Source organism: Cupressus sempervirens, chromosome 9 (assembly GCF_028749045.1).
Source record: "Cupressus sempervirens isolate cs-2001-9-10 chromosome 9, ASM2874904v1, whole genome shotgun sequence".
NCBI classification, from domain to species: Eukaryota; Viridiplantae; Streptophyta; class Pinopsida; order Cupressales; family Cupressaceae; genus Cupressus; species Cupressus sempervirens.
The window spans coordinates 273,911,515-273,936,141 of record NC_143126.1 but is presented as its reverse complement, the minus strand read 5'-3'; the positions used below and the strand labels follow the sequence as shown (position 1 = coordinate 273,936,141).

Below are 24,627 nucleotides of genomic sequence, written 5' to 3'. Positions count from 1 at the left end.
CATCTTATCTACCCAATCCATAAGACGGGTTCTATTTTTGACCCTAGTAATTATAGGACCATTATGATCGGACACACATTTGCCAAACTGTATGCCACAGCCCTCAATGCTATGTTATCTAGAGAGCTTGACAGGAAAGGTTGCAGAGCTAGAAGTCAGGCTGGTTTCCAAGCTAATTACCAGACCATAGATCATATTTTCACTTTACGGGCTATTATTGAGGAGGCTAGACACAAATCGGAGAAAGTTTACTATTGCTTTGTTGATTTTCGCAAGGCCTTTGACTCTGTTCTAGGATGGCTCTGTTTTAGAGGCTTTGGGAGATTGGGATTTCTGAGATGTTACTAACTGTTATCATTGGGATTATACAAAACTGTGGTAGGTAGATTCAAGACTCTTGAGGGTTTCTCAGTTCCGATCCATAGCACCATTGGAGTTAAGCAAGGATGTCCTCTCTCCCCAACTTTGTTCGGTTTGTACATTGATGAACTTGAGGATTTCCTTTTGAAATCTTCACTCCCTGGTGACGGTTGCTACTTACACCAGGTCTTGATCTCCATTCTTCTTTTTGCAGATGATGTAATTCTTCTTGCTTCTTCTCCAAAGAGTTCACAGAGACTTTTGGATGGTTTGGCTTCTTTTTGTGTTCAGAGACAGCTTGCAGTTAACCTAGGTAAGACTCGGGTTATGGTCTTTAATTGCTTGAAGACTTCTCTCTTCACTCTTTTTTCAGGGACCAGAGATTGAGATCACTTCATCTTATATGTATTTTGGAGTGAAGTTTTTCGAGCCCCGCTTCAATTTGAGGCCAGGGATTCAATTCAGAGTTAGTAAGGGTATGGGTTCTCTTGCTATGCTTGAGAAACAGTGTTTCAAACACCATTTCCAGGACACCTCGTCCAAGTTATCCCTCTTGGACTCCCTTGTTCGACCAACTATTCTTTATGGTTTTGTGGTTTGGGGACCTTCTCTCATTGGTTCCGATTGGGCCTCGATCAAGCGGGTTCAGACTTTGCTTCTTCGGCGCATCATCAGATGTCACAGGTTCACTCATAATATTATTTTTGCTAAGTTTGGTGCACATCCTTTCAATCTTGCAGCCATATTTGATCTGATTTGGTTCCTTCATCGCCTACATAGTTTTGTGGATTTAGTTGGTGAACGTGATAGATACTCCTACCTGGCATATTGCTCCTCTATTGCTACTACGAGTTCTAATACTAGCTCTCGGGCTCATTGCTGGTATGCTCAGGTATCTTCTCTACTGAGCTCGATTGGAATTGATATTGATCGCCTTCCTCCTTATCAGTTCTCATTGAATTCTCCTACTCATCTCCTCCCATCTTGGCTGGAGTTTAACGAGCATGTCAGACTTGATATTTATAGACAATATATTACCACTACTTGGACTAACACTCATGGTGGTTTACGTTCAAGGATGGCCTTCTATGCAGAGCATTTTCTAGAGATTAGTGATGGGATTATTGTTCGTCCTAATTATCTTTCTTGATGGTAGAGCCATGCCCTGCATATCTCTTTGGGGACATTCAGAGTTGATTCTCACCTTCTTTGTGCTTAGACCGATCATTATATTGACAGAGGGGAACGTATTTGTAAGGTGTGTACTCTTAATGAGATTGAGACAGAGACTCACTTTATCTTCCAGTGTCCTATCTTTTATGAGATCAGAGGGAGATTTTATTGTTTGTTTCGTGACTATTGTTCTCTCTCAACCTTCTTCCTTTATTGTGACCAGCAATGTCTTGCTCTTTATCTTTAGGAGGCCACTTTGTTCCATGCTACTACTTTACAGTCACTACTTCCTCACAGGCATACCTCTGATCAGTTAATTACTACCTTTTTCACACCCTTATCTCCTCTAGCAGGTGTGAAAAGGTCGTCTAGTTCTACCAGTTCTATTGGCCATTCTAGATCTGTCAAGCCCCACAGCGATTATTTACGTCAGCAACATTCTTCCATGAGTTCACTGCAACGGTCCAGGGCTCCTATCTATTCACAGTCTTATCCTTCTGTGACTGACTTCTTTTTACCAAGGAAGGACTCCTAGTCTTTGCCTTGGCCTCTCTCTCTTATCTTGCTTCTGTTTAGCTTTTCTCAGACACCATTTAGTGTTCTTGTTGTTGTCAGCTTCATGGTTGTAACTCTCAGTCCCATAGACCCTTCGTGGTCTTTTGTTGGATATTAATAATCCTATCTTATCTTATCTCCTTTTTATCACTATTATTAGGAACAGCAACCTGATTTATTAATACAACCTTACAAGGATCATGAGCAACTTGTTTTGGAATAGCTTCATCATATAAAGCTTCTTTCAACATATCAGTTTGACCCGATATTGCCAAGAAATCCCACATTGACATTGTAATATTCATTTTTTTCATATTCTCAACAATGTTGAATGGTATAGTTGCATGTACCTTAGGCTGAACCTTAGCAACAACAAGCTATACTTGTTGATTCTTCTATTGCCTGCTGGTATTTGGAAGATTCTTTTGTGGAACTTGTTGATCAATAGGCATGGATGATCCAACAATTGTTGCATTACTTGCATTACCATCTTTGTTGACATTTTCATTGTCAAGTACTCTTTTCTTACTTCTAGTATAAACAACAATTGGAGGATCATTACACCATTCACACCACAAAAAATCTTCTCCTTGCCAATTCAAAAAGGTAGCATCCATAGGAGATGCATCTTGTTGTTGTTCATATTCAGCCTCAGGTTCTCGTAGCATTTTGAATCATCAAAGGTTGATTTATAACCCCATTAGAACAAGTAGCTTGATTGTAGGGCTGATTACATGGGTAACACCACTCATAATCTACTGCTAGTTTATTTTGAGTGGGTAAAATATCCTTAATGGGATTAGCAACATTGAGAGGTGTTGGATTATAAGGTCTATATGGCCTTTGATTTATATTCTGCTTATTTCCAGCACTAAATCCTTCATAGCTTTGTCTATTTTGAAACTGGCCTTGATTTGTTGTTGATATCCTTGATTTTGTTGCTGATATCCTTGATTTTGTTGTTGATATCCTTAATTTGCAGCGATATTTTGAGCTTGAAATGGCTCTCTAGGCTGGAACTTTTTCTTTATGAGGTTAACAAGCTCATTTCCGAAAGTTTGAATCAAACTTTCAATCTTTTGTTGGTTGCTCTTTATCTCCTGCAGCTCCTAAGAAGGTCCTGCAATTGTCAAGGTTGTCATTTCTTGACTGGAAACAACTGGCAATGGATTGAACGATGGAATTTGCATAGGCATATTAGGTTCTATAATGGGAAAAACCAGCATAGGAGGCCTAGGAGCAATCTTACCGCCAGAATAAGACTATTTTCTGCCCTTACAACTACAAAAAATGCTTGAGGTAATGAGGTACCTCCCATAGACTGAATCATGATAGTTATGTCGCTATTCAAACTCTTCAAATAGTACAAAAAGGCATGATCAACACTTGGCCTTACAACAACAGGTATCCTATTAAGCATTTTTTGAAAACGTGAGTTGAAATCAGTCATTTGTTCGTGTGGAGCCCTCTTGATAGTTGTCAGCTGCTCTATAAGCGACAAATGGTCAGATTTGTCTTCAAAAAAATTGGTGAAAGCATCACCCAATTCATCCCATGTACTGATTGAAGCTTCTCGCAAACTCCTAAAACACTCTAGTGCTTTTCCTTTGTATGAAGCTATTAATAATCTAACTACTACATTCTCGTGTGATATGATGAACATTACAGAGAGATACTATGTCTCTGATATGCTAAGAGGTTGTAGTTTGACCTTCTCCAGTGAAATTAGGTAATCCTTTGAGGGCTGCCAAAGGAATGTCATTATGCTGGGCCACATTCAATGGACTCCTTTGATTAAAGGGCACAAATGTGAATGCTCTTGGCGCTGCCATTAATGATGGTTGAAAACTAATTTTTTTTTATTGTAGTGAAATTGCAAAATGTGGTACCGGAACTAAAGCAAGTACTGAATAAATTTGTTGTAGAACTTGAACTTGCTATTATATCAATGAAAACAACAAAAATCTCAAGTTCAAAAGGCTTGGTTCTGCAGATTGGACTTCTTGTATGTTTGATATTCCTCTCACTATCACGATTTCTTCTTTAATAAACTCAAGTATCAGGTGCTGACCACTGAGTCCTCTTAGTTGGCTTTGTCCTAGCAAGAGTTCTTCCACGCCTTTTTGGTGTTTCCAACTATAGATATTCAAAAGCATTGGAGCTTCTAGTCTATACTTTTCTCATGAATAGCATTGATCTGCACTTTTATAATCTACACAATCGCCACATCTGCAGATTAAATATATCTTGAGCAAAAAAATTAAAACCCTGTTGTTTGCATATTAAAAAAAGCAGAATTACTCCTTAAAAATTAAGGTAAGTGTCCCAGCAAGCATGCCAAAACTATTAACTCCAAAATTTCGCACCCTATTGCTAATGTCCTATAACTTCAACAATTTTGGAGCAACATGGGATCAATCAAAGGTTGTCAATATCCTATGACCTAACTGAACCTCTGGGTTCTAGGCCGGCTCCTATCAGATTTTGTATGATGAATCACCTAACTACCAAAACTAAGGAAAACTTGTGAGGGAAAGAGGTAGAGAAGTACTAATGACTTGAAATATTACCAAAATAAAGAAAAACGGTGATACACCAATTAATTGGATCGTAACCAATATCTTTCCAAACACAATCTGGCAGCTTGCAGCATTCCAAACACAGATACAACTCCTCTTTATATACTTTGCACATAAGTATTTCAGGAAATTCAGAATCCTAAAAATATTAAAAGGAAATAATCACAACTAATATCTTCAAACACTTGATATAACCCCTGGCCTATGCATAGTACTTCAAATCATAAAAGATGCAGAAGGAGACATGATTTTAAGGCTTCTAACAAGAAAATGACATCAATCACCATTAAAACATACAACTCCAGAAATAGATCCAAATATGCTATAAAAATTGTTACAGTCTCTGAAAACACATGCTACAAATCTGATACAGTAGGATGATAAACATAATGCCTAAACAATGACAAAGGCTCTTCCTTGCCAAACATTGAACTCTCTCTCTCTCTCAGAAAGAGAAGTATATATCAAACTCCTCAACAAACTTCCCTCCAAAAGAGAGTTGCAGGTCGGATATCAAAGAAAACTACTCCTAAAAAGGCTCTGGGAACTCCAAAAAGGTGTCCTCATAATCTCAAACTCCTCCACCACCAAGTATCCATGATGACAACTCCAAGATGACTCCAAAATCACCCAATTGAAATCTAATACAGCTCTTATAACACATGTCTATTACAAAGCACCACCACTACCCCTTCACACAAGGAGACTTCAACTTTTCAAATTTGAATTGAACTCCAAAACCTCAAATGTAGGCAATCAGAATGACACTACTTCATGAAACACTCAGTCAACAAATGACTCATCAAGCCTTATGAAATTCAAACTCCCTCTTAACTATTTATTTTGTTGCATCTAAATATTTACTATTAATTAGTTGATTTATAAAAATATCAACTAAAATAATAATAATAATTACAACTTAACATGAATACAACAAAATAATAATAATAAATAATTAAAATAATAACATAGACTCAAAAGATCAAGTTGTACATTCTTATTTTTAAAAACAAACAAAACATTTCCTTCAAAAACAAGGTGCAGACCCAAAATGACTTTGCAATTCAATTGAGAAAACAAATAAAAGGAAAACATGTCATTTTAGTCATTCGAATAAGATGAAATTTCGTAGAAAAAAGGAATTAAAAGGTTTTGAAAACACTAGCCGCATTGTAAGAAAGATCTGGAGTTTGCTGCGATTTTGTGCCTGGTTTTCGGTATTTACTATTGTACTACAAGTCTTCCATTGTTGTCATATCTTTTGTATGTGTTCGAGTAAACAAATTTGCCATTTTAAAGACTATTTATGTACTTCTTGCTATTTGCAGTAATGATATGGTGCTTTGTCTGGAATTTTTCTTTTCTTTTCTATGTGATGGCCTTATGAAGTTTTATATAATGTTGTTGTATTCGCTATTTGGTGCTTTGATTAAGACACTTTTCTGGGATTTGCTTTGACCCTTTCACAAGTTCTAGAGGTTTTTCTGCATGTCCACCTCTATCATGGATGGAGTCTTTTACGACCCCTTCTATTTGCTATTGCATTGGCCCTATGTGGAATAAGCCAACTGCAATTCATGGGTCTGATTTCAAGCATTATTTTCACACCATTCTAGGACCTTTTCCTTGAGCAAACGTGAGCTTTGTTCTTAGCATTTTAAATGCTATCTTGAAGCTGCTACAGGGTTATGTGTAACCAAAACGTGGCCTTACCTTCTGGTTTTTTTTAGCGCCATTCTTTGTTGTTGTATGTGACGTGATGACAAGAATAAACTGAGTTGATGTTGTGACTGGGGTTTTCTTTGCACCTATAAGTTGCTTCCATTATGCACTTTTGACTTTGCTCATTTGAGGAAAAAAATGCATTTCTTCTATTGACATTTGGCACAAAAATGTGTTTTCCTGATGTTGTGCCAAGAGTAACAAATTTCATGCAAATTTGAAACAGTGGCAGAAGATATATGCATTGTTTTGATTTTTTCTTTCTTGGCTTTTAAAATATATGGATCCGGCTTCTTATTCTTTGCTTCAAAATCTACTACCATTATTTTGATTTAAGCATCTCACATTTTTTGCTTTTGGATTTTATCATCTCCTTTATCTCCTTCTAGGTTTATGAAATACATACAAGAAATTTTGTAATGCCTTTGTGAAGGTTTTTTCCTTATAGCTATGAGTTGAATCTAATAAACTTGAAGCTTATTTCTAGTCTTTGAGTTCTCTTTACTGTAGTAAATGGAATGAAACCATTTAACCAATAGAAATGTGGCTTTTAATTTTATAGCCTCTCGTGCCAGATTTATGGCTCTTTCCACACCATTCTTTCTGTACATAGGACATGATTTACTTGTATTTACTAAAAAATACAAATAAAACCCTCACCATTTCTTTTCTATATTGCATCATTATGTTACTTTGATAAGCATTTTAAAAAATACATCTTTTTTGCCGTTGTCAGATGTTCTGGAAATAAACGGCTTCTTCCTTATTGCTTTCTATGTTTTTACCTTGATGATGTTTATTCTATTTGTTTGCCTGCAGGGCAGCACTACACTCCTTTAGAACTTCGCCTGCTGCTATGAATTTTTTTCCAGAAACTGAATAACATTTAAGCTTCTTATAGTTCTTTTCCTTGGTTCAATCCCTGGTTGCTATTCTTCTTGACATAGAACTTTGTTCTTTTCCTTGGTTCAATCCCTGGTTGCTATTCTTCTTGGTTCATTTTCTTGACATAGAACTTTGTGATCATCTCTCCATTAGCTACAACTTTTCTCTATTAGATAATGTAGTTTTTAGATAAGAACATTTCCTCTTGGAGTTGTAGCAATTAATATCACTCCTATCTTGCTTTGTTGAAATACTCATAACTATTTGTCTCTATTTCTGTACGTCTGAAAACTATTATTTTACACAAATATGTTCTTTAATTCTCTTACACAAACAGTCATTTCCCTTTTAGAATGCTGAAATACAACTTGTTCATTTTAATAGCTCTGTAGCTTGGACTTATCACACCTTCCTATCACTTTGACTGATGATTTTGTAACTGTACTTGTTTCATCAGCAGCTCTGTTATGTTTTGTTATACATCTTTGACCCTGTAGCTGAATTGCAGATTCTTCTGTTCTTCTTGTAACTTAACACTTTCAGCTCTACTGTTCTATCTAAAATAAAAGGTTTCAAGCCTAAAAGACTTGTCCCTTTAATACTTTTGTACATGTTCTAATCAGCTTCATAGGTCCTGTCTCCAATGGGTATGTCGGGCTCAATAACCCTCGTGGGAGCCTACACTTATATCCGCATACTTATTAGATACAGGACACTACACAAGAAACAAACATGTTAGTAATAAATTCTTTGGCATGATTGTTTGCCTCTACTGTTGGTAGATGTTCGTATTTTATGGAGGTGCACAGCATGACAGTGGCATAGATGTTTTTTGCATGAGGTGAGATGCTCCAACATTGCTTAGATCCACTAGATCTAACACTTTCTCTGATGTATGTAAGACTCGTAGACTTGGAGGAAATATGTTTCGAGGCAGCGAAAAGGCAGGATTGGACAAATGCAAAGCAACCAGTCATTACAAGCAATGATTGGTGCTCTATGACCCTCTTTACTCTATGCTCTTTCTTTTTACACTGTGTACTTTCATAGAGTAAGAATATATATCAATAGTTCTCGAGGCCACTTTCATGGTCAATTGTGTGAGAGGTATTTACTTTCAACATTCATTTAATTTTAGTTTTGTAAATATCAATTGTATCTATCATGATGAATAATACAAAAGACATTTTCTTTTCCTTTTTTTGCTCGGAATGAAATATGATTTAGCCATTAGAACATGAGTTGAATGCAATAAAAATGCGTACTTTACTTTCGTTTGATCATTATTTAAAACTGAATTTTAACAAGTGTTAAAATTAAGTAACAGTTTCAAGTAGTTGTTTTTCATATATAACACCTGATAAAAAAGGAGTTAATTTAGAGAACTTACTTTGTCAAATTCAATTAAGTGTCTATTAAAGCCACCTACAGTAAGAAGGGAGACTCCCCTATTGCTAAGAGGGGAGATTTACCTCATTACACCGTTGCTAAATTCACAATTTTGTTAATTATAGTCTTTAGTGACTTACAAATATTTCAACTAACACAATTTATCCTAGGAAAACCCTCCAACTTGAAGAGGAAAACCCACCCACACTAGAAAAATGTCTTTTATTAAATAATAAATGTCCAAGTACAATACTTTTTAACTGAATACAATATATATCATTCAAAGCAATCATATACATAAATATATATAATTGAGAGCCACTTCATATCATAACTGAAAGTCTCTTCAATTTCCAAATGCGAGTCTCTTCATATTTTCAAACGCATGTCTCTTCACATGACACAAATCTCTTTATTCAATAAAATGTCAGATATATAGAGTAAGATACCTAGCACACCTTGGATGCCATGTCGTGCTCACTTGGAAATATAATCATAAATCTCTTCTTTAGCTGCCGACGCAATATAGAGGCATTTCTTTTAATTTCAACATGTAGAAGTATTAGAGGTAAAGATCTCTATCACAGCTATAATCTTCAACATTTAATGATAATGTATGTGACATTCGTAGTGCTTTTCTATTAGGCCTAATAATAGTTAAGACAAGTTGTGACAAACTTGGGCTTTGGTGATTGGCTCCAATCAAGGGTGGGTACGATAGCATAACATAGTGCACTGCCATATTCTTGTAACCTACATTCACATGGAAAGGTTTCAAAACACCTTCTAAAAACTAGTTTTCATTTATATAATTCAATCATGCTTGGATTTGCGAAGTATTGATGTAATTAAATATTCCTAACTACGCATTACTTAAGCTTACTTAGGATAATGCATTGCATAGTAGTTTGCATATGACATGCATAAGAGTTTGCACCTATATTAGGCATGTGGTATAAAAGAATATCACTTTAGGTGGTGATAGTTGTTATCACATTCCACTTTATGTGTGAGATCCACCCTTAGCGCACATATCATATTATCATCCTTATCATATGCCACATACTTCATTGCATAATGAAGGATGATCCACCTTTCGTAGAGATGTGATTCCACCTTGTGTAAGTGGTAATTTATCTCCTCCTTATCATTGTCTCTTATTGTTGCCTATATAAGAAAACCTATTTTATATATTTAAATTGTCCTAATTCGTCAATTTGGATTCAAGTTCAAACTCAGGTTCAAGATTCGGGTTCAAAATTACTTCAAATTTTTTTGGAGGAGGGGGCGGGGTTTGAATTCGTTTTCGGTTCATCTGTACAAAAACATGTTTCTTTAAAATATGTGTGCATGTTTGTATAGGTATAGGTATAGATATATGTACATGTATATGCAGCAGCAAATAAGTTCATACACCACTATGCTAATTGTTAGTGTAAATTTTTAATTATTATTACACTTTACTTAAGTTTACTTAGATTAATGCATTTTTATATTAGTTGTCATGTAGACACTTAGGAATATGCATAGACATATGAGTTGTCTTGTTGACAACACAAGAGTTAGCAACTTATTTGAGCACATGGTGTCTACACCATCTCTTTATGAGATACACCTATGTAAACTTATCCTCTCATCATCGCACAAACTCCTGTGCTCATTGAAGGATAATCCACCTTTGGTAGACATGTGATGAGTTGTAATCCTTATCTCTTTGCTGACTCCTAGTCATTCTAGTTGCCTTTATATTCAAGGCACTTCTAGTGTGTATTCATCTCATATCCAATTGTTTGATATCCAATCATCTGATATCCATTATCATCTTGATCATTATTGAGATTCTCATTTGATCACTATTTGTCTCTCTTGTGCTATCTACTGAGCTTCTTGATCTTGGCGTTGAATTATTGCCTTAGGCAAATTCTTACATAGTATCAGAGCTATATCAAATTCTTACTTGGTATCAGAGTCATAAGAGTTCCATCACATAGTCATTGGAGAGATTTTTTTTGCAAGTCAAGATTGGAGCTTGGTGGTGCAAATTAGATGTTGGCATCATATTTAGAAGGTCAAAAAACCCCCAAATCAACTTGTGTTCCATCAAAATCGGACATCTGAAGTGAAATCTAGAGTCATTTGATTTTTGGAAGTGCGACGGCAACGATTCAAAAAAAATAATTACAGAGGTGATTTTCAAATAGCGATATCTCCCTCATACGGACTTCTTTTTTGAGCAATTTTTTTTGTTTTGGGGTAGAATTTTGTGATCTACACATTGGTGCAGGATGTTTGAGATCTTTGTTCCTGAATTTTTCTACAAATCACAAATCCCGATTTTTGCAACTGCAGAGGCTTAGTTCGGGCTCATCTAGACACATTCAAGTGCTATTTTTTTTTAGAGCATAATTTTTTGTCTACTTTCCAAATCTGGTATCAGTTTGGAGTAATTCTAAGTAGACATTGTACTTTCAAATTTTGGTTTCATTTTGGCCTATTGGTACTTGTAATTAATTAGAACCTTGAGAGATCTTGTGTCTTATCTTGTTGAGTCTAATATAGCTTCATATGCTTGTTGTAACCATCAAAATCAGAAGTCCACTTCGGTCCTAAATTGGCAAGTGGCCATTGTAATCGCACTAAATATAAAGTGCCAAATCATGCATTAGGGGGGGTTTCTTTGATTTTTTTTTTTGCATTTTGGGGGTGCATACATTCTTTGATCTCATGGAGTCATGTCAAAAGTGTCACTTTGTTTTAAGATTCAAGTTGACAAAAAGGAACTATTAGAAATGGAGTGCTTTGATGATTGATCATCTAAGAGAACATAAGGAAGTGTTTCCTTATCTATATTCAAAGATATTTCCACCTAATACTAATTGGGGACATCTTTCTCTTCTTCTTCGCTTTATGTATAACAGTATGAGTAAGGAATCTTTTGCTCCTCTTAGTAAGGCAAGTAGTCCTAATTACGTTTGGATGTGTCTTTGGGAAGCATATGGAGATCCACAAGTCCCTCCATTACCAAAGGACATTCTACCTCCAGTCACTCGAGTTGTGGTACCTACAACTCCAGTTGAGATCATACCTCCTAATGCTCTTGTTGCTTCTACTGATCCAACTCCAACCACAGATGCTCTTGATTTAGTGCAGTAGGAAACACCATGTCTTCCTATTTCAGCTTCATGGGATGACTTCCTTCCAGACATTGCAGTGTTGTTTGTGGAGTTTTACATTGAAGATGTGGGAGACATTATTGATGACATCCATCTTCTCTTTGTTGAGGAGAATTCTTCTTCACTTGTTGTGAGGGAACACTCTGACCCTCAACCACTTGATCTTTCTTTTCAGACTGACGTGATTGTGGACACTTCTTTTCAGCAGTTGGAGGAGGACTCTTTTACTTCAAAGGAGACATATCAGTCTTTGGAGATTGTATTCTAGTTTTCTCAGACATCATATCTTTTGAGGATTCTTCCTACTAGTTGGGGAGCATTCTCTACTACACCTACGACACCACTTCTTCCTACAAGGAGGAACATCATTCAGTTTCCATAGTGCAGCTTCTTCAGTCATGAATTAGCTTCTTTCATGGGTGTGCATTCATCATTGAGGGGAGGCTACATTGCTTCTCTTCTCATATCTTCCTATAAGGATGATTCCTTGTCTTTGGAGTTTGATTCACTTTCATGCATGGACATGTTACCTTATTTGCCACCATTTGGGCATCCACCAAACTGGCTTGTGGCATCTACATTCATCAAGGACTTGTCAACATATGAGAAGACTTCAGAGGCAACATCCATAGCATACTACATATGGATTCCTCATTCATCTTCCTATCCACAATGGGAAGTATACTTGCACCTATACTTGGTGTATCTTCTTCCTAAAGGGAGAAATGTCGTTTGTAGGCATTGGATACTTTTTTGTCTTCATGACATCCTTGCAGGAGATTATTCAATATGGGCGGGTAGCATCATGTATTTTTTCTTATGGGGGATATATGCTTGTACATGCATGATGTATGTCATACTAGGGGGGTCTTGATTACTCCATCCTTGCATGCATCTTGTCTTTTTTCATCTCTCTTTTTGGAGGAGGTTTTCCCTCTTTCTCCATTTCCAAAGGAATTGCATTGCATTGTATGTAGAACATTGTATTTGTACATGGGTACCTAACATGGCCCAATAGCCGGGACCCACATTGCATCTTGCATTTAGCTTTGTGAGCTTTTATGCATTCCCCTAAATTGCACTTAAGGGGGGGCGGGGGCGGCGGGGGGGCGGGGGCGCTAGTGTAAATAATTAGTTATTATTACACTTAAGTTTACTTAGATTAATGCATTTTTATATTAGTTGTCATGTAGACACTTAGGAATATGCATAGACATATGAGTTGTCTTGTTGACAACACAGGAGTTAGCAACTTATTTGAGCACATGGTGTCTACAACATCTCTTTATGAGATACACCTATGTAAACTTATCCTCTCATCATCGCACAAACTCCTATGCTCAATGGAGGATAATCCACCTTTGGTGGACATGTGCTAAGTTGTAATCCTTATCACTTTGCTAACTCCTAGTCATTTTAGTTGCCTTTATATACAAGGCACTTCTAGTGTGTATTCATCTCATATCCAATTATCTGATATCCAATCATCTGATATCCATTATCATCTTTATCATTATTGAGATTCTTATTTGATCACTATTTGTCTCTCTTGTGCTATCTACTGAGCTTCTTGATCTTGGCATTGAATTATTGCCTTTGGAAAATTCTTACATGGTATCAGAGCTATACCAAATTCTTACACTAATAGTAAAGCAACATAGAAAAATACACCACCATATAAATTAATCTATTAGTCCAAATGAAATATTGTTCACCTTTTTGGCCTTTCTAGTGGTGGTTTCTATGTTTTGAGGGTTGGATTGACTAAAATAGACCAGAAAAATATAATTGGCCAAATTTGGCCTATCTTGCTGCAGATTTGTAGATTTGCAAATTTGCCATAAAAACGACAAAGTTTGTGTCAGGTTCATTTGACAGAATTCGGGCAGACTTTTGCAAGAATATGACAAGGACCAAACTTTTGCAAGAACAAGACCACACTTTGGGTTGCCAAGGATATCATTATTGCATCTTAATGCAATTGAAAGATATCTTGGTCTTTCATTTGATTCTCAGGGTGTTGTAGAGTCACCTAAAAGTTGAAAAATAACACAATCTAGTTTAGGTGAAGATTGGATGCATGATGCAAGTCCTACATGCTCAAAAGATTCCATTAAGGAGGCCTTTATTAAAAATCTGCACCTATAGCGCCTTCAACGAAACTGAGATTGTAATCATTGCAGTTGCTTCTTCCTTAAAACTTGTCAGATATTTGAGTTAGCTTTGGAGGAGTTGAAGCAAATGAATATAAGATTGGGATCCTTCCTCTGCAGAAACAATGATGCATGTTGATCTGGCTAGCATAAGGAATCTTTCACAGTATATAGGGAACTGCAGAGGTGAAGAATTACTGCTCTAACCTGGGTAGAGTGGTACACAACCTAATGGTCATAAACTCGTGGTAGGGGATTTTGCAAGTTTCAAGTACCTACAACATGCTCACATTTGGCTCTGTTTCACTAGTGAGGAACATAAAGAAAGCAGCAGTGTTTCATGGAATCAAATTTCTAGCCCTGGATGTACATGGGATGGATAATGGTGCTGACCATGTTGTGGAAGCTTAGAACAAGATGTGTCCAAATGGGATGCTCAAATTTTATTGTGGGTAGTTGGGGACCATATCAATTATTACTAATGGTTGATAGGATTGTTGGGTTTTGTTGTGTTTCTCTTTGTAATGTCCCCTTTTTTAGCATTCATAGCATGATGTTTTCGTTAGCCTATTTCCCCACGGTCCCGTAGGCTAACTAGGACATTAAAGGGACTTAGAGGCCATTTGGCCTAGATAGTTTCAGTTGCAGGTCTTTCTGAGGGGTTTTGAGACAACCTTGGGCATACTTACTATTTATAGTAAGTCATCTTGAATATGGTTGGACATCTAGTGGCAGCGGTATGTCGATGGTAATTGTTTAAAATCGACAAGAAGACTTGTTTATCATTGATAAGATTTGTTATGCGTTGATAAAGTTATTTTACAAAGTTAAAATTAAATATTTAACTTTATTAATGCATAGACTATAGTTTGTGAGAAATATTTAAATTAAAAGAGTCCCCTTTATTTTATAATACATTGGAAACATAAGTTACATAAAGGGAGTGATGTTTTATTCCACATTGAGAAAACGAAAGATTGAGCTCTTGTGAGAACACTATAAAAGAAAGGGAAGAGCTTTTTAGTATGGTTGGAAATATCAAAGAAATTGAAAAATTTTCTAGAGATTATGTCTCAATAGTTTGAAGGACGAAATCCCTTCAAGCTGGAAATCTTGACGCCATTGAAAGATATGGTCTTGAGATTCAACATGGTAGCAGTCTGAAAAAGCAGATACGAAAAAACAATCCGAAAAAGAGGAACCGGAAAAGCGGAACCAAAAAAGCAGTCTGTAAAAGCAGTCCGAAAAAGCGGAACCAGAAAAGCAGGCTGAAAAGCAGTCCGTAAAAACAGTTCAAAAAGCAGATCCGAAAAAACAGTTCGAAAAAGAAAATTGGAAAAGCAAAGCAAAAGGGGCAGCATTGAAAGAAATTATTACAGCCATCTACAACCAGGTTCCCTTGTTAGTATTGTTTTTAGGATATTATAAGTTTCAGCTGTAAGTGTGCATTATACCAGCATTATCATTTTGTAATCCATGTAAATGCCAAAAGTCTTGGCCATATTTCATGAGCATTGTATTTGAAATTTCATTGCAATTAAAAAGATAATAGTTACTGGTGTCATTTAAGCAATTCAATATCATTATTTATCAGCTAGTTAGTTTGCATACCAACTATTTGTAAAAATGTCAGTTGGCTGTAGGTATTCATTTCTCATGCTTAGAACATATATATGCACTGAATATTGTCAAAATTAACAACACACTCATGTTAGGTCATTGTGTAGTCCATTTGGAGTCTTCTAGCACAAGATTCTCATTGATGCAAATTGAAGAAAGAGTCATTTAAAACTAGCTAAAATACTATATCAGTCATACGTCCCTTGCATGTGAATTGTTTGATGAAATTCCTTGAGCTTTCATTAGCATTTTTTAGAGCAGATTTAAAGAGGGTCATTACACTCTTTTGGTAACTTATTTTCTGGTTGGCTCTTTGTTTTGTGACCTTTGGTAAATTTCTTTTGCAATCCTTTTTCTTGTGCATGGGAGAGGACCCTTATAGATCTCACACTAATTAATCAAAGATAAAAAAATTTAACATGTGACCAAATAAATGAATTGGCAGTTAATGATAAATTAATGGTTACCAAGTAATTAAAATTTAAAATTATCATGATCATGTAGCTAGTCCATAGATGGAAAACTCTCACTCGACAAAAACTCTCCAAGCCCCAAAAAAAAATCGGGAAAAATTCGGCCAGCTTTTTTTTAAAAACTTGGAAAAAAAGCTTAAATTTTTTTTAGAAGTACCATTTTTTTTACAAAATTCAATGAGAAGATGCATCCAATGAGTTAACTTATGAAAACACAAAAGAAACAAGCAGAGTTTAGATATATATATATATGCAAAGTGAGCACAGAATCGGATTCTCATGTCGAATGCTGACATCGAGAAGCAACGTAGTAAATAGTTTCTATAAAACTAGAAGTAAATAAATCATTGTAGTTAGTTTCTATAAAACTAGAAGTAAATACATCAAAGCAAATAGTTTCTTTAAAAATAGAAGTAAATACATCATAACAAAATAGTGTGAGCATGAGTTTGAGTAATTTTGGCCTACTGGAAAGTAATGCTTGTCTTGGGTGTGAGCAAGTGGTTGAGTCAAGTCTGTTAGGACTCAGGAATATAGAATTGAAACCAAGTGATTTGTGAGAAAATGAGTTATAATCATTAGAAAGTCATTGTTCCAACTTCAATTTTAATTTTTTCCTCAAATAGCCAGGACAGGTTGTAGGAGATAACACTATTGAAGGCCTATTGGATCCTGAAATTTGGTTAAGCTTGGAATTTTTTGAAAACACCCAAAATCTAGAATCTGCATTTTAACTCCTATGAAGCTCAAACCTATCTCAAACATTCTAACAGTATTTATACAAATATAACTTAAAGCAACTTACGCTTTAATGTTATATTTGTATAAATCCTCCTGCCCTTGAGCTGCAAAAATGACTACACAGTACTGCAAATGCAAACTAGTATCAAAAATGAACTGCTGCATGGGAAAGTGGTTTCCCAAAACTCACCAAGTTTTTGCTAAAAACTTGCTGATTACTTGCCGAGTTAACTCACTAATTAATCGGTGAATTTTGCCCCTGCCAAGTTGCGAGTTTTCCAACTATGAGCTAGACTATAAGATGTGAGTGCTGTGACATAGACATTGAAAGGACAGTTGTATGGGAGCCCGTCTCAAGCTCACCTTATGCATCATTCTATTCGCTGAATAGAAGCAGAAAAATACTTTTTTTTGTGTTTTACACTGGTTAATGACCCTAACACATTCTTACAAAATGCAGGTTGTAAGAGAGACTTATAAGGTGACAAAGAAAGATCCCTGGATGTATGTGAGTTTATTAGAATTCATGTTGATTATTAAGAAGTAGCTTAATACACTACTTGTGTTTTGCTATATTTGTTAATGAGCCTGACAGATTTAGACAAGATTCAGGTAGTAAGATCCCTGGGTGCAGATGGGTTAATTAGAATCCATGTTGACTATTGTCCACTATTACATAAAATCTCACATCTATACAAACTTTTTTCAATGAAAGGTAAGATTTAAATAGGGCTAATTATGCACATTATGCATTATTCTATTCACTAATAAGAAGCACTTTACAATCTAATTTTGTTGTTTGATATATCTGTTGATGACCCTGTCACACTTATAGAGCATATGTGTACTGATAAAGATTTGTAAGATGATATAAGAAGATCCCTGGGTGCAAGTGATCTTATTAGAACCCATGTTGACTATATCCCAATATAACATGAAACCTCACATTTATATAAAGGCATCAGTACAATTCTGCTTTCCAGAGAAGGTCTTGGCAATGAAAAGGTAATACTTCAAGATGGTTTGCATACTTTTCCAAAATGATTAAAGAAAAATTGCTAGACAAAACAACAGCAAGATAGGTAACAGACCATTGCCGAGAGAGGATTAAAAAAAATTATGGGCAAGTCAAATGACACATATAGCTCATAAGACTGAAATCAACACCACTGTTTGTCAATGTAAAATGTGGTGCCATTACAACCACTGCAAAAAACACTATAATTAATGCCATTGCTGTAAGAAATTTTATAGTGAACCAAATCATATCAAAAAAATCAAAAAAAAATATTCATTTTCTTAATAATTTTTATGACAAACCAAAACTACATTAAGAAGAAAATAAACATATAAAATGCCACTTCTTCATTAAAATCCATACTGCAACCCAATGCAAAATCAAAGCACACAAAAAGTATATCAAGGGAAGCAAAATCAAACTTGTGACACTAAATTTCCATCTTGACAGTGGACCTCCAACAATAAGTTTTGAATAAAATTCCCCCTGCCTTTGCCAGTCTCACCTCTCTTAACAAAGAGCAGGCATGGATTCAATACCATGTCAATCTTCTTGGTTGAAATGTTCTAGAGGAGAACATTAGTTCTTATAACAAACAAAACATTGCAGAAACTAAAATCTATAAATTTCAAATGCCTATGCTACAAAAAGATGGGAATAGAAAGAGAAACATAGAAGAGTACCGGCACGATTGACCAATAGCCTCAATGCCTGCAGTGTGAATATTGTGACAGCCATTAACTTCAAGTTGCGTAAGATCACTGCAACCACTTGCAATTGCAACTAAACTTTGGTCGTTTAAATAATAGCAATCACTCAAAGAAAGAGCATGTAGTGCCTTGCACCCATTCCCTATTGCCATGAGGCTCCTACAACATGATGAAGAAATCAAAATTTAGTACTGTGCATAACAATATCTCTGTAAGGAAAGAAATCACTTTCACAGAAATATGTCACAAGCTTTATCAAAACTCTCATTTAATCATGTAAAGAAAATCAAAATACGTGTCGAAAATAAAATGTTATATTACAATATTCAAATTGAGAGACTTTCATTCTAAGAAAAATACTGTGTTTTATGTTTTATGTTCCACACTCTGTATGTCACCATACCTCAATGAATCAATTTTCACTGTGCACAACAGTTTACAACTTCTTACAATTTACTAATTTGTAAACAGACTAAATGCAGAAGTGCATGAAAGTGCACCTATCAGTGAATTTTTGGAAGCTGCATAACGTCAGTGTCTTCAATGGCAGGCACATTTCACCCACGGCTTGTAATGCATCATCTGTCACATTTACACACTGTAATTGTAAATACTTTAAAACAGAGCATCCTTGAGCTACTGCCAACAATCCCACATCATTAACAGACTCGGAATCCAGGATTAATTTTTCTAGAGAATGGCAATGAGCCCCAACAGCTTGGAGAGTATCATCAGTTATCCTTGCACATGCTGCAACACCCAGGGATTTCAATGTTCTCCCACAGCCGATAGCTACTGATATCACACCTCTGTCAGTCATTCCCTCACAAAACCTCAAATTAAGATCTTCAAGCTGCTTGCAATATTCTCCTACAGCCACAAGACCTTGATCACCTATATAGCAAGCCTGCACCACATGATTAAACCCACCATTAACATATCTGCAGAGGATGTCATAGAATGTAAACTATATTGAAATCTCATAAGTTAAAAAAGACTTCAAGCACACAATAAATAAAATTTCTGGATGTGGATGCCGTAATTGAATTTATACAAACATTAATTGAGCAACATACTCAAATTATGTGTAGTTAGCATTTGTAGATTATGCATTACTAAGTATGTAGAGTTTCCAAAACTTGTCATTGCTTTCTCAAACCATTAGTAGGTTCCTTTTCCAAATTACCAAACAGTCCTTTAAGCCTATGCAAATATGCTCCGACATTTTGATCTTTCAACCTGTCACTCATAGTTTATCATATTTTTCTTCTTAGAATTCAGATTAGGTTGTAGAGTTGCCATTTTTGGTTGATGGTTTGACACAGCTGACTGGTAGGATCCTCTTTCTCAAGGAGAATTGTCTAAGATGTCCCTCTTACTTCTGAATATTATTGGATACATCCAAATTCTCAACATTTCATGTGGCCTAGAGTCTAGACAATGCACAATTACATATTGTCTTCATTGACTTAAAGCTGCCTTTATTTGTTACTTATACCAGCTGGTCCATTTCTTTGTCCTGATGTCATTGGTTTGGTTTCCTCTAATTAAACAAATTTGATACCTCTAATATTGCTCTCTTAAGTTATTCAATTTTCTTCCATAAAAACACATTCTCTATCGAAATAGAGACCTACTACAAACTATGGCAGCACACATAGTAGATTGCTCAAATAATGCCCTACAACCCAACTTAGCCAACAAGGTTGGTAGTTTCTTTTGAATGGGCAGTTAACAAGAAACTTCTACCTTCTCTTTCCTTGAGAGTGCTATTTTAATCTACAACATTGGTTGAATTCACCATTCGTTCTAACTTCCATGTTAACTTGTGCATCAGCCTATTCTTTGGCTTAGGCTCGCCATCCTATTGGTGTGAAAAGGGTTTTACCTATTTGCTTTCACACCTTGTAGTGTGAACAATGCACATCATCTAACTAGTTGCTAGTTATACCCTTTTCACACATGTTCACATGTTAAGATTACGAGGGACATAGGAATCATCCTAGAAGTGAAATCATCCTTGCCAGAGCTTAAAAGTAATTTGATTTTGTATTTGGTTTAATTGATTGCAAATATTTGATTTTGAACATGAGTAATGAGTGCATACAAAAATATGAGCTGGATTATTACAATAGAAACACAATATAGATGTACTATCGATATATACAAGAAATTTTGTCTAACTAAGAACTGGGAATATCTGACCTTTATTGGTGTCTTAGATTTTGAAGAGATGACTATAAGCATATAGTAGGACATTATAATTTTGAATGAGTACCATCATCAACAATCTGAGATGCTGCATCCAAAAAGCTAATTGGTTGCTGTCCATGCATGAGATTTCCAATGTAAACTTTAGGAGCTGCGATTCTTATTGGAAGCTGGGTTTATAAAATGGAGTCCTAGCATCAAACCTTAACATTTTAAATCAAAATTAGCTGCCTCAGAATTTAATGGAGCCACCTCTTCCTCCTGGGTTGATTGACTGAATAATGAGATCCTTTATCTGTGATCAGAATTAATGCTGTGTGTCCAAGAGAAACTTGGGGTTTCATTCAGGTTACAGCTACCATGGGCTACATCCTGAAAAAAGCTCAGAAGTTTGATAGCAGAGAAACCAAAACCATAAACTGGATGAATGAATCCATTTCCTCTCCATTGATGATTTTATAAATAAATCATAAGCCACAAAAATCAGTTGAATCCCTTCTTTATTTCTAGCCTTTAGACTTAGGCATTAATTACCACTCACTTTATATTAATTAAATCTCCACCGTGGCACTTACTAAGCATTATAATGTTATACCTTAAGTGTGGCCCCAACATTAAAAAAAAGATGAATGATAAAATACATTGCAAATAACTTTAGCTTTTTGGGCTTATATTTAATTATTCCCTCATTCCTTTTTTATTAAATTAATTTTCTAGCTTCAAGCAATGAAAAGGGTGGATATTTTGTAATGTCCCCATTTCTAGCAGGTTCCAGCAGTTGACTTGGTCAGTTCACCATCACTACCCTCGTGAGTTGACAATAGGATTTGAGGGTCTCAGTTGTGGGGTTATAGGCTTTCTAGCAACCTATAGTATGTTTTGGCTCTGTAGCAACCTATAGTATGTTTTGGCTCTGTTTAAGGGACTTATTATTTATAGTAAGTCAAACTGTTGGTTCTGATAAGCTCATTTGAGTTAGAGGAGTTGAGTAATGCCCTCAGTTTTTATTTCGGGCTTCTAGTTTGGGCTCCAAAAATCTTGGAGGGAGCGTCTATTTATAGTAAGTCACCCTATCAGGTTCATCCATTGTCTTTCATCATCAGGATCACTTTGGTTTTGTCAGTTTTCAATGCTTCTTCAGTTGTTTTCACAAAATGGGTGAATTATTATTATTATTCATCTAAATACGTTGAGGTTGCTATTTTTGTTGGTGTTGTATGTTACTCACCTCAGTATCATAGATCATTGAAACCGGGATGAAAAATTATAAATCGTAAGAACATGAAATAGTGGCCTTGTGTGTCTAAATATTATGTTATGGTGGAAAAGATCATTTTTGAAGCCAAAAGCAATTGATAAGTTATATTACGACACTTTATTATATTTAAATGTTGTGTGGAGGAAGCTTCTTAAGTGAAGTTCATTTGGAAAACTTGTGTCATTTTGAAGATTATAAATATGAGGCCATTTGATGGGAAAGGCATCCGATTATTTGCTTATTGTCTTTGTGACATTCTTAAAGATCTGATTTTTTCATGCCCTTGCTGAGGTATAAGGGTCTAATTTCTAAGTGGTGTCTTTGCAAGTTTGCTACTGAAGTATAGCAAAATTACCATTACTTCTCCATTGTATCTACTGTGGCTGAGAAGAGAATTTATTTGCATCTTCTATTATTGTTCAATTGTGGCTAGGAAGATATTGTGGTGCTCAAGAAATTCAGCAATTTGGGTTACTGATTTGAATGCCCTTTAAATTTGTTGTTGTAGGCATTTATTATTTTGCTATCCAGGGGTTAGAAATTGGTGAATGTTGCAGGAGTTTGATGTTTTCTTTATTGGGGCAGTGTCTGTTACATGCTAGCTGCAATCTAACTTAAGCTGGAGGGAGCATACTGGTGTACATGGTTCCTCCTACAAATTTGTTGCAAATTGACATCTACAGCAGTCACCTACAGGTTCTTCATTTAATTGCAAAATTAGAGTTGTAGGAATAGTTGTCAAGTCTATAATTGCAAATTAATAGTTTCATATTGGCATTATTATCCGTGGTCCATTGTAAACAGTTTGGTCTTGAAAAAAGGAGTTATAAGGTTGCACAACAATTGTTTGTTAAAATGTCAAATTGCAGTTATGTGTTTCACTTTCAATCATTAGATTGCATGCCAAGTGTTTGTAGAAATGTCTACTGGCTGTAGATGCACATTTTACATGCTGAAATCATATGTATATATTTGAATGGTGAAAAAAGATTGCATTTGTACTTCAACTTCTTTGCTTGGACATCTAATGACCATTTGCATGCATCCACACTAAATTTGAACCATTACAAGCAAGCGGAAGTAATCTGAAGATAAAAGACAGTGAGATAGAGATTTCATGTAAAGTGTTCGACAAAATGTCAAAACATTAATCTTGTGAAGAAAAAATTGATGTAATTAAGCTATCACCTGTTGAGGGTTATTACATATTTCTTCTCTGTGAAACATCATTCGGAAGGGTACATTACAGTCCCCCCTTCCTGGGATTGTTAGTCCTCTAGCAATCGCATAACTATCTGCTGCTCCACTCTAATATACTTGTCTAAACACTACAAATCATGAAGCAACTTAATAGGGTGCAAGCGTGACAATGAATCCAACAATTCAACACCCAAATCCCACATCACAATATGAAACCCATCGTATAGGGTGAAGAAGTAGTAGCTTGTCCAGTCACTTAAATTTGGCCAAACATCCTTTGTCCATAGAAGCAAACCATCATCCCAAGTATCATTACCTAGTTGCAGGTCAATATTAGCATTTACTGACCCTTCTCCATTGAGAACAACAACCATACATGATCCCACGTGAGTATTCCAAAAATCAGATATCAAATTAAGGTGCAATTCTTTGGCTGCCAATGAATTGTCAGAATGTATACCTCTATTAAATCCCATTGTTAAGCATGACATTACATCATGTGCCAAAGCTACCATATCAATGATATCGTGACTATAAGGAGATACATTATTGTTGTCAAACTTGGGTAATCTAATTTATCCCCATGCCTCCCAATGGTATTTTCATCATCATGATGAGCTTGCATACACCTAGCTGCCACAACCTTTAAGTTATCATTTTTGGTTGCCTTCAAACAATTTTTTTACTTCCATGAGAAAACTCAAGTTCCATGTTGTTGAAATCCTAAATATGTCTTCCAATGGACTTCAACCATGGTACTCCCAATACACTTTGGCTCCACCAATACCAACAACATACTACTTAGCATCAAATGTTTGATCATGTAACACCCCGCCAAGGAACCCAAAAGAAATTAACCTATTAAGTCACTTAGTTTGCTAAACATTTTGTTTTTGCAAGATTAAAACAACAAGAGATAACATAGCGAAAGCAATAACTCACATACATACATAAGCAATACATTAACAGTTACATCTCTTAAGGGTTTCATGACGTTGAATCACATACATAAGTTTTGTAAAGATTAAATCTGATACATAACAAAATCCACATCATAGGATAACCATAAGTACGAAAGCAAATGAAATAATATACAAGTACATCAAATGCCACATGGCATAATCCAACATGCATAATCATCCTCTGTACAAGTCACAGGGTATGAAATGCTAAAAGAATATACATCATGATAAGATACAACATCTCATAAGATCTCAAATAATCAAAGCAAAGTAATCAACATATGACCATATAACAAAATCGCAAGATCAGAACAAAATCGCCTAATGATAATGAGTTGGAGGAGACACAATTTTCAAGATGCAGCAAGAGCAAACAGATGGAGATTCAAACACAGATGAGCATTGGGATAATTTGACATGGAGTAGGTGATAGCAACTCTCTACC

At 35.6% G+C, this 24,627-nt stretch overlaps 1 protein-coding gene across 2 annotated transcripts in view; it reads right to left on the bottom strand.

Annotated features, from left to right (window-relative positions):
- The window catches only part of LOC149538513 (F-box/RNI-like superfamily protein), a 237,747-nt gene that overhangs the window by 146,167 nt on the left and 66,953 nt on the right, over nt 1-24,627 (bottom strand). For both annotated transcript variants that reach the window (XM_089799835.1, XM_089799836.1), the window contains exons 4-5: nt 19,052-19,458; nt 18,525-18,710 (exon numbers count right to left, since the gene is read on the bottom strand). In XM_089799835.1, the coding sequence (XP_089655961.1) occupies nt 18,525-18,710; nt 19,052-19,458 (593 nt within the window). The remainder of the gene's footprint in view (nt 1-18,524; nt 18,711-19,051; nt 19,459-24,627) is intronic.